Genomic DNA, 14442 nt, shown 5'->3' on the forward strand with positions numbered 1-14442 from the left:
TTGCGCGTCCTGACCTGAGTTTTGACCCTCGTGTCGTTCGACGATCGGAGCCTGATCCCGATAGTGTTATCTTGTCGGATGGATCCAAGTTTCATTTTCTCAGGAGTCGCGTTTGGTATCATGTCCCAGAGATCGGATGGGACCGCCCCGTAATGGCTTTTGATGAATCATGCGTGTATCCCAGTCCTGAGTCCGAGGGGGTTGATAACGAGGAAAAGGTTTTTGATTCGTCTTCCCTGTCGTGTAGGGAGACCATGGTTCTGGAGATATCGTCTTCGTCTGCTTCTTCGAGGGGAAGCGAGTCGGAGTCCCGAGAGACGATGAGTCATTCCCTTTCGCGCGAGTATTCCCACGATGCTCCAGGCCCGAGCGGGAGGACTTTTGGGGTTGATCTCCTAGAGGAAGAAGATGAGGCCTTGGTTTTCGAACGGAAAGAGGGCAGTTTTCGACCAAGGTTTGGACTTCTCGGGTTACCGAAAAATATATACAAGAACTGAGGGAGGAATTTGAGATAGCAGAAGGAATTATCATCTCGGCGCCTTTAGAAAATGAGAGGGCCGATCGGCCTCCTGCCGGGAAGATAGCGTTCAACAAGGCTATCTTGAATGTGATCGGAGGATTACCGATGCATCCTCTTATTTCTCAGTTCGTTTCTGACCTGGGTTGTTCTCCTACTCAGCTCGTCCCCAATGTGTATAAGATTTTCGTTGGGATGGCTGTGTTATGGGCGAAAGTTTACGATCGGCCCGTCACTTTACAAGATTTTTCGCAATATTATTCGTTTAAGTCGGCTCCCGGCCAACATGGTTATTATTATGCTCGGGCCCATGATGACCAATCTAGGGTGGTTACTCGTCTTCCTTCCAGCCAGAAAAATTGGAAGGATTACTTCTTTAGGGTTGAAGGGAACGCCTCTTACGAAAGGTGTCCCATAAGAGCTTCGTTCTCGGAACTGGGTGTGACTCTGGTTCAACATTCTTATTTGATAAACTGGACCAGATTTGTTGTTCTGGTTTCCTCATGTATTTTATGTTTGGTTCCAGGGTCCCTTCCACAGTATCCCGAGGACGAGCGACCACTCCACTCGGAGATCTTTGACATTTCGGAGGCTGATCGGTCGACGTTTGTGTTGTCGGACCCAGACTTACTCGATCAATACTATTATTATCCCTACTCGAGTGAGCATTCTATTCGTCTTTTATTAAATCGCATATGTTCCAATCTTTTCTCGTTCTTATTTTTTGTTTCTTAACAGAGATTGCACAGATGGCGAAGAAGAGACCCGCTCCCGAACAAGTTCCTCCTAACCCGAAACGTACTAAGGCTTCCAAGACTTCGGCTGCTAGTAAGTGGGCGACCGCGTCTGCTTCAAAAGTTTCGGAACTTCCGAGTTCTTCTCAGGTGAAAAGCCTGACCGAACCTTATTCTGCATCCGACCACCTGAATCCGATCGTTACCTTCCTTCGCGAGCATCTTCCTGCCGAGAAGGTCCAAGCGGTTCTCGGGTCTGAGCCTTTAGAGAGGCTTAACCAGGTCACCGACTCCGCGGTTTCGGTACGTTTTCATTCACCTAGTCGGTATCTCTTTTCTTTTCTTGACAAATTTTGTAATTGACCTTTTGATTACCACAGGTTTTCGTTGGTGTGGTCGGCCTTGTCGGACTACTAGGCTCCGAGCTCACATCTTTTAGACAACGGAACGATCGTTTTCTCAAGGAGAGGGATGCGGCCAAGGACGAAACGGTGAAGACCCGATCGGAGCTCACGGAGCTCTCGCGAAAATTCCAAGCGGATCTTGAGGCTGCTCGTTTAGCAGCGGTGGAAGAGTACAAGGCTTCCGAGGATTATCGCAACATGCGCGATGACCTTTATGCCGCCGGGATAAACGAGGCCGTTCGGATCCTCGGCCCGAAGAATCCTACTCTGGATACTACGGATCTCGATGAGGATTCGGAATCAAGAGCTAGTGATGACGTGGATGGAGGAGGCGACCAGGAGTAGAATTTTATTTTGTTTTGCATTCTAATTTCTGTTAACCCGCTCGGGTTTTGAACAATTGATCCGTGGTCGGATATTTTATTATGTAATTTTTGTTAACCCGCTCGGGTCTTGAACAATTGATCCGTGGTCGGATCTATAATCCATGTTAATTTATCTATGTTTCTGACATTGGCGAAAAAGAATAAAAAGTATTTCTGAACTTAGGAAAAATAAAGTATAACTAAGTATATTTCCTTTAAGTTTTCTAAACAACTGTTTGCTAATTATCCTGCCGCCTAGTTTATTTAGCCGTAATTTATAAAAACCATGCGATTTAACACCGAGTAGAGAAATGAAAGATAAATAACTTCTGGAAATCACAAGTACGTGCGACCAAGCCGCTTTTTGAAATTGCAAACACAATACATGTGACCAAGCCGCTTTTTGAATGTTTAAAAATTAAAAAACTTAAGCGTAAAATCGGCGAAGGTGCTCGGCATTCCAAGGGTTTTTCTCCATATCACCGCTCAACTGTTGTAGTCGGTATGCCCCGTTTCCGAAGTCTTCTCGGATAATGTAGGGTCCCTCCCAGTTTGCGTTGAAGGCTCATTCCTAGTGGATTTTGGTGTGGAGAAAAACTCTTCTGAGAACTTTTTCACCGAGTTTAAAAGATCTTGGTCGGACTTTCCTGTTGAAATACCGAGTAACTTTTTGTTGGTTAGCGAGATTTCTTAATCTGGCTTTTTCTCTTTTTTCTTCTAGCAAGTCTAGGCTAATTTTTAGAATGTCGTTGTTTACCTCTGCCGAGTAGTTTTCTCTTCTCACTGTTGGTATCATGACGTCGGTCGGGATGGCCGCGTCGGAACCGTATGCGAGGGAGAAAGACGTTTCGCCAGTTGCGGAGTGCTCGGTGGTTCTGTATGACCAGAGGACTTCTTGGAGCATATCCACCCACTCTGACTTCTGGTCGCCTAACTTTGTTTTTAGGCCGTGTTTTATTGTTTTGTTGACGGCCTCCACCAATCCGTTGGACTGTGGTCTTACTGGAGTAGAGAAAACCTTGTTAATGCCATATTTTTCACAAAAACTTTTGAAGGAATCGCAGTCAAACTGAGTTCCGTGGTCGGATACAATTTTGACTGGTATTCCAAAACGAGTGATAATATTTTTCCATACAAATTTCTCAATTGCATGAGCTGTTATTTTATTTAAGGGCTCGGCTTCAACCCATTTTGAAAAATAGTCGATGGCTATAATCGCGTACCTACATCCACCTCGGCCTTTTGGCAAAGCTCCGATCAAATCTATTCCCCATCCTGCGAATGAGATCGGGCATGAGAGGGAGATGAGTGGATTAGGAGGAAGCCTCGGGATGTTAGAGAACTTTTGGCATTTGACGCACTTTTGTGTCATGTACCGAGCGTTGGCTTTTAGTGTTGGCCAGTAGAGTCCTTGCCGGATGATTTTTTGTGCCAGTGCTTCACATCCGATGTGACTTCCGCATATTCCTTCATGGATTTCTTTGAGAGTATACTCAGCTTCGTCTTCATTTAGACATTTGAGGAGAGCCTGAGAAAATCTTCTTTTGTAGAGATTTTGACCTTCTAGGAAATACCGAGCAGCTCTGAATTTCAAGTTCCTAGCCTCATTTTTATCTTCGGGCAGAGTTTCGTGCTGCAAGTATTCCCTGATCGGAGTTTGCCATGACTTTCGTTGGTCGACCTGAAGCACATGGGGAGCTTGCTCAATGCTAGGTTGCCCAATCTTGATGACTGGGATTGACTCCGAGTCGGATCCTTGGGTGGCAAGCTTTGCTAATGCATCGGCCTCTTCGTTCATGGCTCTGGGGACTTGGGTGATTTCGCAAAGTTCGAATTTGCTTGCCAGATTTCTGGCTTTCTCGGCATATAGCGACATCTTTTCGCCTTTTGCCTGAAATCCAAATTTCATTTGATTAACAATTAACTGAGAATCCGAATATACTTTGAGCTTTTTGATTTCTAAATCTTTTGCTATTTGTAGCCCATGTATCATAGCTTCGTACTCAGCTTCATTGTTTGAAGCATTGAAATCGAATTTTAAAGCGAATTTTACATTGTCTCCTTCTGGGCTGGATAGCGCAATCCCGACCCCAGACCCCTTTTCGTTGGCCACTCCGTCCACGTACATGTCCCAAATTGGGAAATCAATTGGTCTGTATGTGAATTCTGCAATGAAGTCAGCTACTGCCTGTCCTTTGATTGCTGGTCGGGGGCTGAAGCGTATATCATATTGCGTCAGCTCGATCGACCATTTCATTAGCCTTCCAGACACATCAGGTTTTTGCAGCACCTGGCGTAGCGGGAAATTGGTAAGGACTGTAATCGGATGTGCGAGGAAATAATGTTTCAGCTTCCGAGAGGCGGTGATGAGGGCGAAGGCTAGCTTTTCGAGTTCCGGGTATCTTCCTTCCGCCTCGTTGAGACGTCGCGAAGTGTAATAAACTGGGACCTGGTGCTTTCCCTCATTCTTGACTAGCGCTGAACTCACTGCATGCTCCGATACGGCTAAGTAAATTTCCAGGGGCTCTCCTTCCTGTACTTTTCTTAAAGTAGGAGGCCATGCCAAATGCTCTTTTAGAGACTCGAAACTCTCATCGCTTTGCTTGGTCCATTCAAATTCCTTGGAGCCTCTGAGCGCATTAAAGAAGTGAATACTCCGATCGGTTGACCTCAAAATAAAACGGCTTAATGCAACTATGCACCCTGTCAACTTTTGCACTTCTTTTATGTTCCGTGGTGGTGTCATGTTCCATAAGGCTGTGATCTTCTCTGGATTTACTTTGATGCCTCGCTCATGAACGATGAAACCTAAGAATTTACCTGCGGAGACACCAAATGTACATTTTAGAGGATTCAATTTCATGCGATATTGCCTTAAAAGTTCGAATGATCTTTTAAGATCGTCCGTATGTTCATTTATTTTTCGGCTTTTGACTAGCAGATCATCAATGTATGCTTCCATCGTAATCTCGAGTAATTCAGCGAACATATGATTTACTAATCTTTGATAAGTTGCTCCAGCATTTTTTAACCCAAAGGGCATTACTGTGTAACAGTATAGTCCTCGGTCAGTTATAAATGCCGTGTGATCCTGGTCGGGACCATACATAGGGATTTGATTGTAGCCAGAGTAGGCATCCATGAAGCTTAAAATTTCATGGCCTGCTGTGGCGTCTACTAACTGATCTATTCTCGGCATAGGGAAACTATCTTTTGGGCAAGCCTTGTTCAGATCCGTAAAATCTACACAAGTTCTCCATTTCCCGTTAGGTTTCTTGACCAGGACGGGATTGGCTACCCATTTTGGATATTTAGTTTCTTTTATTGATCCGTTAGAAATTAGCTTATCTACTTCTTCTTTTAAGGCTATATACATTTCGGAGTTCAAAGCCCTTCTCTTTTGTCTAATGGGTTTTTCTTTAGGATCTATATTTAACCTATGACACGCTATTTGGGGATCTATCCCTGTCATGTCGGACTGTGACCAGACAAATATGTCTAAGCTATTAGACAAGAGAGTAATTAAATTATTTTTGGTACCTGATTCAAGATATTTTCCAATCTTGAGCTTCTTCTCAGGTTGTTTTGGATCCGGAGTGATTTCCTCGACTTCATCCCCTGGGCCAATCTCTTCTCGGCTCGGAAGGCGTGGGTCGAAATCCGAGTCGATCATCATAACTTTGTGGACATTTTTGTCCTGACTCTCTTTGAGGTAATTTGCATAACAGCTTCTTGCGATAGCCTGTGTACCGACTACTTCACCTACTCCGTGCTCGGTCGGAAACTTCATTTTCAAATATTCCACAGAAGCGATAGCCCCAAGGGACTGTAAGGTTGGCCTGCCAATGATCGCGTTGAACGAAGATTTCCCGGGGACAACCACCCATGTTGTTATAGTGGTTTTACTCCTCGGGCTCTCTCCTACAGTTATCGGGAGTGAGACTACTCCCTTAGGCTGGATTGAGTCTCCTGTGAAACCATAGAGATTTTCAGGAGAATGAGCTAATGTGTCTTGCTTAAGACCCATTTTGTTGAAGGTGTCTTCATAGAGCACGTCGACGGCACTCCCAGTGTCCACCAATATTCGGTGCACATTCTTGTTACCGATAAGAGCTGATATGACCAGTGGATCGTTGTGAGGAAACATCACCCACCGAGCATCCTTTACTGTAAAGGTGATAGGCTCCGAGCTAGGCTTGGCTATCTTGTTAGGCCTTTGTTCGGCTGTGAACAAGATTTGTCGGGGGCCCGTGTAGGCCTCTCTTACATAGCTCTTTTGAGCGCTCCTTGAAGTTCCTCCCACATGTGGTCCTCCGACTATGAGCGAGATTTCAGCATATGCTTCACCTTTTTGATCCTCTTGATCCCCGTGTTCGGCCTTGAATTTCTTCAGTGCTCCTCTTCGGATCAGAGCTTCTATAGCTTCTTTGAGGTTGAAGCAGTCTGCAGTGCGATGACCAATGTCTGCGTGGAAAGCACAATATTTTGTTTTATCTCTCTTTGAGATATCTTTCTTGATCGGCCTTGGCTTAGGGAAATCTTCTTTGTCCTGTGTAAGACTAAATATCTCCTCTATCGGGGCATTGAGTTTATGATACTTGTCAAACTTACTGGAAAAAGGCTTCAGAGGTCCTGCTCCAGATCGGCTCTTCTTTGGTGGGCGGTTATCATCAGAATGTCGCTCCTTGTGCTCTTCTCGGTAGCTCTTCGGTGGCTTCGCTTTTCTTGCCGCCAACCTTGCTTCCTCCGCGTTGATATACTTCTGAGCTCTCTTCAGGAAATCGTTGTAGTCCCTTAGACTAGTCTTCTGAAGCGACCACCAAAACTCCGATTCTGTTCGGACGCCGGAGGAGATCCCGAAGAGCTTAAAGTCTTCGTTCAGATCGTCAACTTGAAGAGCTTTCTCCGAATAGCGATTAATAAAATCTTTCAATGACTCGTCGTTGGCTTGTCCCACTGCTAGCAGCCTTTCTTTGGGAGTTTTTCCCGAGCTGGAGCCGACAAACTGTTCCATGAATTTTCTGGATAACTGCTTCCAGAATCCTATGGAGTTTGGCTTTAGTTTTCTATACCATCTTTTGGCTGAGCCAGTTAAAGTGATAGAGAATGCTCTGCACATAACTTCTGGTCCGGCCCCTTGCAACAGCATCCAAGAAGAAAAGATGTCTAGATGGTCTCCTGGGTCGATCTTTCCATCGTATACTGGGATTCTCGGCATCCTGAAACGATCAGGCAGCGGGTGTTCTAACACGCGTGCTGTGAAAGGGGAGACAGCTTCTCCAACTTTCGGGATAGACTCCTTCTGACCTAGGGCCACTTCTTCGATTCGACGCTCCAATCTTCTAAAATTTGTTTTGTTGGTGCTCGCGCTGTCTTCAGTTTCCGAGCTTACCATGCTATTTCTGAAAGTGTTTGAATGACCTCTGTCCATAGTGGGCTGGTACCGATCTGGAATCTTTTCCTGGCTGGACTGCTCTTTCTCGGATTCAGAGTCATCTTCCATCCTCTCATACCGATCTTTAGCATGTTTTTGAGATTTCTTAATCTGCGGATCCTGCCCGACGGGCTCTTTCCCTGATCGGTGTGAGGGTTCTTCATCTGGGATCACTACCGCGCTTCGCAGTGTGACTTTCTTTGCCTGCAGCCTTCTCTTCGGCTCCCTGTTATTCGCCTCTAAGACCGAAAGACGCTCTTGCATCTGTTTGAATTGTTCTTCGAGACTAGGTTCTGGGAGAAGTTCAGCTATTTCCTCCAGGGTGAGAGGCAAGGTGCGATTGTGATGTTCTATCTCCGTCTCCTGGTTGGGGACAGTGATCGGGGTGGATGAGCTAGCCATATTCTTCAGCTCCCCCTCCTTCTAGCGCCAACTGTTGACCTGTAAAATTAGTACAACAATATCTCACGAAAATACACAGACTCCGAGTATAAGAACTCCGAGTACAGAGATGATTTAGGTAAGACTTTCTCTTTATACAGACGAATCTAATACAAGAGAGCAATGTTTTCTAGAGGTTCTGAGTATCAATCCATTAGTGATCTCCTTCCTCAAGTCCTCTACGAGCTCCTATTTATACTTGTCTGGTGTAGCTTCGTGGTTGTGGGTTTTGACGGTTATTCTGGAGAACGTGGGGTGATCAATCCCACGTTCTAGACGGTTTTTGGGTAACTATCGATTCCCTCTCGCTGAGGTGGACGGTTACACGATTTCTGAACCGTCAAGGTGCGCGTTTAAGCATTTGAAACATGTTTTCTTTTGGTTTGACTAGTCTTTGACCCACGATCTTCTCTTCTCTTCGAAGTTCTGATCGATAGGTTTCGTTCTTAACTTATGAACGGGTCGTTCCTTTTCAATGTTTAACTCTTAGGTCTATTTTACCTGAGTTCGGTGCTGGGTTTTGCATTCTGCTCGGGGTTCCGACTACCCTACTCGGTGTCTGACTATTTTATCCCGTAACAATATTCAAACCGAATCAAAAGATATAGAACATCATTTGGAGGCAAAGAATTCAAGAGAGGTGAAAATTCCTCCCGTTGTGGTTGTAATTTGGTATTTTCCACTACGATCGGGGGGATGGGTGAGGAAATCTCGAAAAACCTGTTTTTTCATGTGTAATACATCAAGACACAATGTAAATTCAATTAATTGAGAAAAGAAGCCACCAAAATTTCGAGATTTACTAAATAGTCATTTAAAAAAAAATTAGATAAATAATCATTATAGTGATGTGACATTATTTGAACGTTTTTAGCATTCCATTTATATCATTGAAGTCCGATGATTATATATAATTATTAACGAATATTTACAATTATTAATATCTTTTTGGGTTCGCTAATAAAATTGAGCGGTTATTTATTTAAAATTTACTAAAAGTTGATTATATGATAAAATTTGAATTTTTCATATGATTATATATCTAGGGAGTCCATGTAAATTTTTGAGGAGGGATGAAATAAGATGCTCATGAAATGAAATGAGCTATGTGATACATCCAAGTACCTCCCGTTTGGCGTTGTGGTCGCTTTGGATTCTCTTTCGTTTTACAACAACTAAGCCACATTAAAAAGTGCTAATATCCGTAATGGGAGGTGGTTGTGATAAATTAACATCGATGATGCGTTCCACCAAATTGCTCCGGTAATTAACTGTGAATTGGTAGATCAATATTTCAGGGATGGAAGAGTCTTATCATATGGTAAAGTCGAGAACATAGGACGAGTTGTTGGGAATGTTTCTAGCGGGAATTTTGATGATTATTTTCGGGAATTTTTATTTGCTTCTGAGTATTTTTACACTCTGTGGCTAAATAAGAAATAAAGAAGATGTAAAGGACCAATCTAAGAAACTAACGAAGTTTATATGAAAACCGTATATTTATTCATTACCAGCCATCATTTGTCACAGAGCAAGAGAAGTGTAGAGAGAAAGGGGCCAAAATATGCGGAAACGCGATTCCGTGGAATCTGGATCAGAAGAAGAAGACGGCGATGAGGTACGACGCGCCGTCGCGTCGGATTACGAGAAAGAGAGGCTCGCGAGAATCGCGGAGAACAAAGCGAGAATGGAGGCTCTAGGTCTCAGCAAAATGGCGTCTTCTTTGACAACGATGATGGGCTCTTCGTCGCAGGCTCAGAGACAGACCTCGAAGAACAAGAAGAGCAAAGCCAAGGTTGAGAAAGACGACGATGATTACAGGCCTGAAGACGAGAGACCACCGAGCTCTTCCGGCGAAGAAGAAGAAGAAGACGACGACGATTGCAGTGACGAAGACGAAGACGGTAATGGTTATAGGAAGTCCAATAACAAAGGAAAGGTATGTGTTTCTGATTTTGGTTGAGCAAAGTTCAGAGCTTTTGACTTGAAATTAGAGAGATTTGGATTCCTGGGTTCAGTACTGTAACTTCGTATCCAAAAATTTGACAGGCGAAGAATCAGAAGAAGAAGAAGATGATAACAGCTACAAAATCGAAGAAGAAAGCTTCGGCTAGGAAGTTCTCAAGTAATTCGGGTTACATAGATGACGATGATGAGGCGTTAAAAATGGTTTGATTCCATTGCTATTTCAGATGTTTGATATGTTGTGATTTGTGAATGAAATGATTCGATGCTGAAATGTTCTGGTGATGCCATGAAGGCCATTGCTCTTTCACTGCAAGAAAGCGGGGTTGCAGAGAGAAGCTCAGACGTGGTCGGAGTAAATCAGTCTCAAGGAGATTCAGTGAAGAATGACAACAAGAGAAGAAAAACGGTTGGGTGTTTTTACTTTGGCCATCTACTTGTTTTTTGTTATATTAATTTATTTTAAAATTTTATTGTATTTTTGGGGGAAACAGTTTGCCAGCCGGCTTCAGATGACCGACGATGAACTTATTCTGCACTTCTATCAGTTTGACGGTAACAGAAAACCATCATCACTATTGTCTTCTTAGGAATGCTAAAATTTAAAAAGGACTTTAAAGGGGAAATCGTATCGTGTGCAGGGAATTGGAACGATGGGATTTCTGTGAGGGATTTGGAAAGAGTAGCGAACCAGCATGACTTCACGTGGACAGACGAGGAATTGGCTGATATGATTCGTTGTTTTGATAGCGATGGTGATGGCAAGGTAAATGATTTTTTTCTTCTTTTTTTATTTTCATCAACAAAAGCGCTTGATTTGTTCTTTATGGCATTTTAACTCGTGCGTTTAAAATCTGTTGCAGATAAGTATGGATGATTTCAGGAAGATTGCCATGCGTTGCAAAATGATAAAAGGGTCTGAAGAATTTTGATCATGTGATAGTTATTTTGTTGATGTGATGTAATCATGGATGGTAAAATCAATGGTGAAATTCTTCTATGTCAAGAGGATTGGCTATTCTCAATTGCAAAATAACAAAAATATTCAAGTCTTACTTGTCATTTAACTAACGAAAAAAAAAACACTTGAATTTAAGTTGTTCTAGGAATGTCAATGCCTGCTAATACAATAAATAAAAAAAGATTAAAAAAAAAAAAAATAGAACAGAAGGGTCACACATTTCAGATGTTCTTCCTCTGATGAAAATACACCAACAATGACTCTGCCAATAGATCACTCACACAACGCTGTTTTGCTTCTGGTTTTTTTACATACCAATTTTCTGATACGGAAGCAAGCAGACCTGATTAACAAAGTCATGTCTTCTTCAAAAGATAGCCCAAAATGAGGCCGATCAAGCCCACGATAATCACATACATTAATGGAATGCCACCACGACTTCTGTTTGAGTCCCGCCTCAAAAGCTCCTGCAAAATTACAAAACCCTTGTTCTAAGAAGTTCTTCTACAAGTACCTTGATTTTTAGATTGGAAAGTTGGTTTAAAGGAAAATTAGTAGATTCGGATAAAGGTTAATCGTAACTGGGATAGTATGGGATTGAACAGCGAGAAAATTTCAAAGATCGGTGGAATAATTATCAGAATCAAGTGAGTTGTTTACCAGTTCTTTCTGGAGCTTGTTGCTTAGCTGAATTGCAGAGTTTTTCTCTTCGGTCAGCTTTGTGATAAGCGAGCTAGCCTGAACCTGTGCATACATTTCACACAGTGATACAATGAATATACACATGAACATATTAGGCATAACTTCGATGCAGAGACGATCATTTTGTCATACTTAGATAATTCAAATTAATTTTCCTTGTCAAAATCACGGCATGCATATGGGATGATCAGTGACAGAGAAGCAAAGCCAGCTTCATTTTATAACCGAGGAAAAATAGAGGCCATTGACTTTATGAGAACTCAAAGCCTAAGGCTTCACAAAAACAATACTAACGGCCTTCAACATCAAAAGGGTTAGTACATTTTAAAACTACGGCAACACACAAGTGTTGTATGTACAACATGAATGATGCCAAAACAACAAAGTTATTCAACCAAATGCACTCTCCATTAAGATAAATTACATGAAAAGTTAATGTAAATAGCAATAATAATAATAAGAAAACCAGATCAGAAATAGAATAAAGTACCTCAGACGAGTGGTTATCTTGAGTCGCCTCAGCTCTCCCCGAGTGCTCAACAGTGCCTCTCGAAGCCTACAAAGCACAAAATCACGTAAACCAGATTAGATCATCCGTCAACCAGGTATGAAAAGAAAACACTGATGAATCCAATTAGAAACACCAACAAGAATATCACTCACGGTGATGCTGAAATCAGCAGAGACCCCATTGTCGGATATGGAAGCCCTCGGGGACGAACCCTCCTCCGATCCCTCTCTGACCGGCGACGGAGGCCGAGGAGGAGGCACATACAGAACCTTCAACTTGCAGTCCTCAACGAGATGACCCGATTCCTTATTGAACTAAACACCACATGACAAGAACAATGAGAATCGGTTATAGACACAGCTTTGCTAATCTATCGATTTGATGGCTCTAGTAATATTACCATCTCAGCAGTAACATCCTTTGCGGCCGCGCCGGCGCTGGCAATTACGCTCTGAACCAAAAACTTGTCCTTGCATTGCATGTCAATTGGGGCTTCCTTTTGCGCTTGCATAGTCACTGAAAATACCCAAATTTTGATCAGATCATATGATTTTAAATACATAACAAACATTCAAAACTCTGCTGAGTTGCACAGGACTTCATTAGAACCAAAAAAAAGTTCGAGTCTTTACCAGTAACATCGCAAGTTGACCTTGGCAACACAATCCCAGTGTTAGGCCTCACACAATACTTCTTAGGATTCGTCGTCTTTACCTGTGGAAAATGAGAAACCCATATTTTAATCACGAAATTGAGGTTATAAAATACAAATCTTCGGGAAAAATAAATCCCTAACAATTAAATCAACAGAATTTACCTTGAAAGCAACATAATTGTCGGTCTTGTTCAAGAGCCGAAGAGAACACGAGATCTGTTTCCTCAGCTCAACTAATTTTTTTTATTTTGCCCAGAAAATAAACAGATCAGAATAAAATTATGGATCTAAATCATGACGATAACTTAACAAAAAGATATAATTATTTTTTTTTCTTTTGAATTTGAAATTAAAGCCTTGGGAAATCGGAAGAGCGAATCTGAGAGAGAGAAACTGGAGACTCACAGGAAAACTTAAGCTCTTGAGGCTCGATATTGAGAAGATCGCCTGTACTCATTTCTACAAAGGCGATCCGCGAGAGATCGTACGGCGGTTCACGTCGAAGTGTCGCGGTTTGACGGCGGCGGAAGTGGATATTCCGAAGAGAGAGAGAGAGAGAGAGAGGGAGAGAGAGAGAGTGAGAGATTTCGAACCCAACGAAGCGAGGCAGGAGAGAGAGAGAGAGAGATAAAAGGCAACAACGTGGGACAGTGGTTATTTTGTCTCTCTTTGACCTCGACTTTGCGGTTCCTCTTTCGATATGCTCCGTTTAGTTGCTAGGGTAATTCTGTCTTTTCCTAAATTGCTTTTGGAAATTAAACAATAATCGCCTAAAACAAGAGTATTATATATTAAATCTTGACAGTCCCTCTAGCCCAGAGACTTGAGCAAAATAATAAATATAAAAAGATTTGTTTCTTTCATTAATATCTCCCCACCCCACCTATACAGAGGAATTATCACATTCACATAAACCAAAATTCAGAATATGAATTTATGAACAGAAATAAAATCCTTTTAAAAGAAGTGACAAACGTTGGGAAATTCGAGAGGAAACGAGAGAAAAAAAAAAAAAAAAAAGAAGTTAGTTTTTTACACTAATTCGTAATACATCATGCGCCAAAAATAAAAATTGATCTATGATGATGCTATTACTTTATTATATAGTACAAAATTTAAAATCATTTATCTTAAATTACGACAGAATTTGAGTTACACTTATCCATTTAGTCTTTTTGCGATAACTATGATTGAAGTGGACTCACTTTTAAATTTGATCACGAGCTACAGTTGCCTTTGAAATTCAATTTTTAAAGTCATATCCCAAATATTTTCAACACATCACGTATGCTTCAAAATCAAATCACTGCCAAATTTGTAACGCTATTCAATGGCTAACCAACTCAGTCAAACAGTTAGATGACAAATTTGATGTATTTACTCATTACATATAGAGCGACATAGTACACTATATGAGTATAACTTCATATTAACTGCCTATAAATTTTCGCCAAATTTTCCACTCTCCCACAACACTAAACATGTCCGCTTTGTAAACTCTTTGGTGTAAATTGACATTAAGTTGCTTTGTCGGAAAACGAGTAGTCACTGCTTTAAGGTTTTCCAATGAAAGAGTTATTGAAAATGGTGTTGGTAGTTGGTGTTGTTGGTTCCTAGAAGATATTGTCGTTTAATGTTATTGTCAAAAGGAAACGGCATTTCATGATGCAATGCAATGTCGTTCGGCGTGAAAAGGAAACGACCAAAGAGCACATTAATCATGTCCCCAAAATTAATCATCTGATTTTACACC

At 42.0% G+C, this 14442-nt stretch overlaps 3 protein-coding genes across 3 annotated transcripts; 1 reads left to right on the forward strand and 2 right to left on the reverse strand.

Moving 5' to 3' along the window:
- Window positions 1-2591: 2591 nt before the first annotated feature.
- LOC149400523 (uncharacterized) lies at window positions 2592-7856 on the reverse strand. Its single transcript, XM_089610444.1, has 8 exons — window positions 7659-7856; window positions 7093-7574; window positions 6632-6987; window positions 5631-6244; window positions 5465-5498; window positions 4024-4840; window positions 3244-3822; window positions 2592-2667 (listed from the first exon to the last, which is right to left on the reverse strand). Exons 1-8 carry the CDS (start codon window positions 7854-7856, stop codon window positions 2592-2594), a joined length of 3156 nt encoding a protein of 1051 aa, XP_089466570.1.
- A 1531-nt stretch (window positions 7857-9387) lies between these two features.
- Window positions 9388-10915, forward strand: LOC149400524 (calmodulin-like protein). Its single transcript, XM_089611792.1, has 6 exons — window positions 9388-9834; window positions 9945-10064; window positions 10156-10269; window positions 10355-10415; window positions 10502-10626; window positions 10724-10915. The coding sequence occupies exons 1-6, from the start codon at window positions 9460-9462 to the stop codon at window positions 10790-10792; spliced, it is 864 nt and encodes a 287-aa protein (XP_089467918.1). The 5' UTR covers window positions 9388-9459; the 3' UTR covers window positions 10793-10915.
- On the reverse strand, window positions 10894-13328 carry PVA12 (plant VAP homolog 12). The gene is made up of 8 exons (XM_089611793.1): window positions 13095-13328; window positions 12852-12922; window positions 12667-12748; window positions 12435-12550; window positions 12187-12348; window positions 12014-12079; window positions 11482-11565; window positions 10894-11288 (listed from the first exon to the last, which is right to left on the reverse strand). The coding sequence occupies exons 1-8, from the start codon at window positions 13144-13146 to the stop codon at window positions 11178-11180; spliced, it is 744 nt and encodes a 247-aa protein (XP_089467919.1). The 5' UTR covers window positions 13147-13328; the 3' UTR covers window positions 10894-11177.
- Between the last annotated feature and the right edge of the window lie 1114 nt (window positions 13329-14442).

This window comes from Urtica dioica, chromosome 4, assembly GCF_054948205.1.
Source record: "Urtica dioica subsp. dioica isolate 48M chromosome 4, U.dioica_male_clone48M_v1_H2, whole genome shotgun sequence".
Lineage (NCBI taxonomy): Eukaryota > Viridiplantae > Streptophyta > Magnoliopsida > Rosales > Urticaceae > Urtica > Urtica dioica.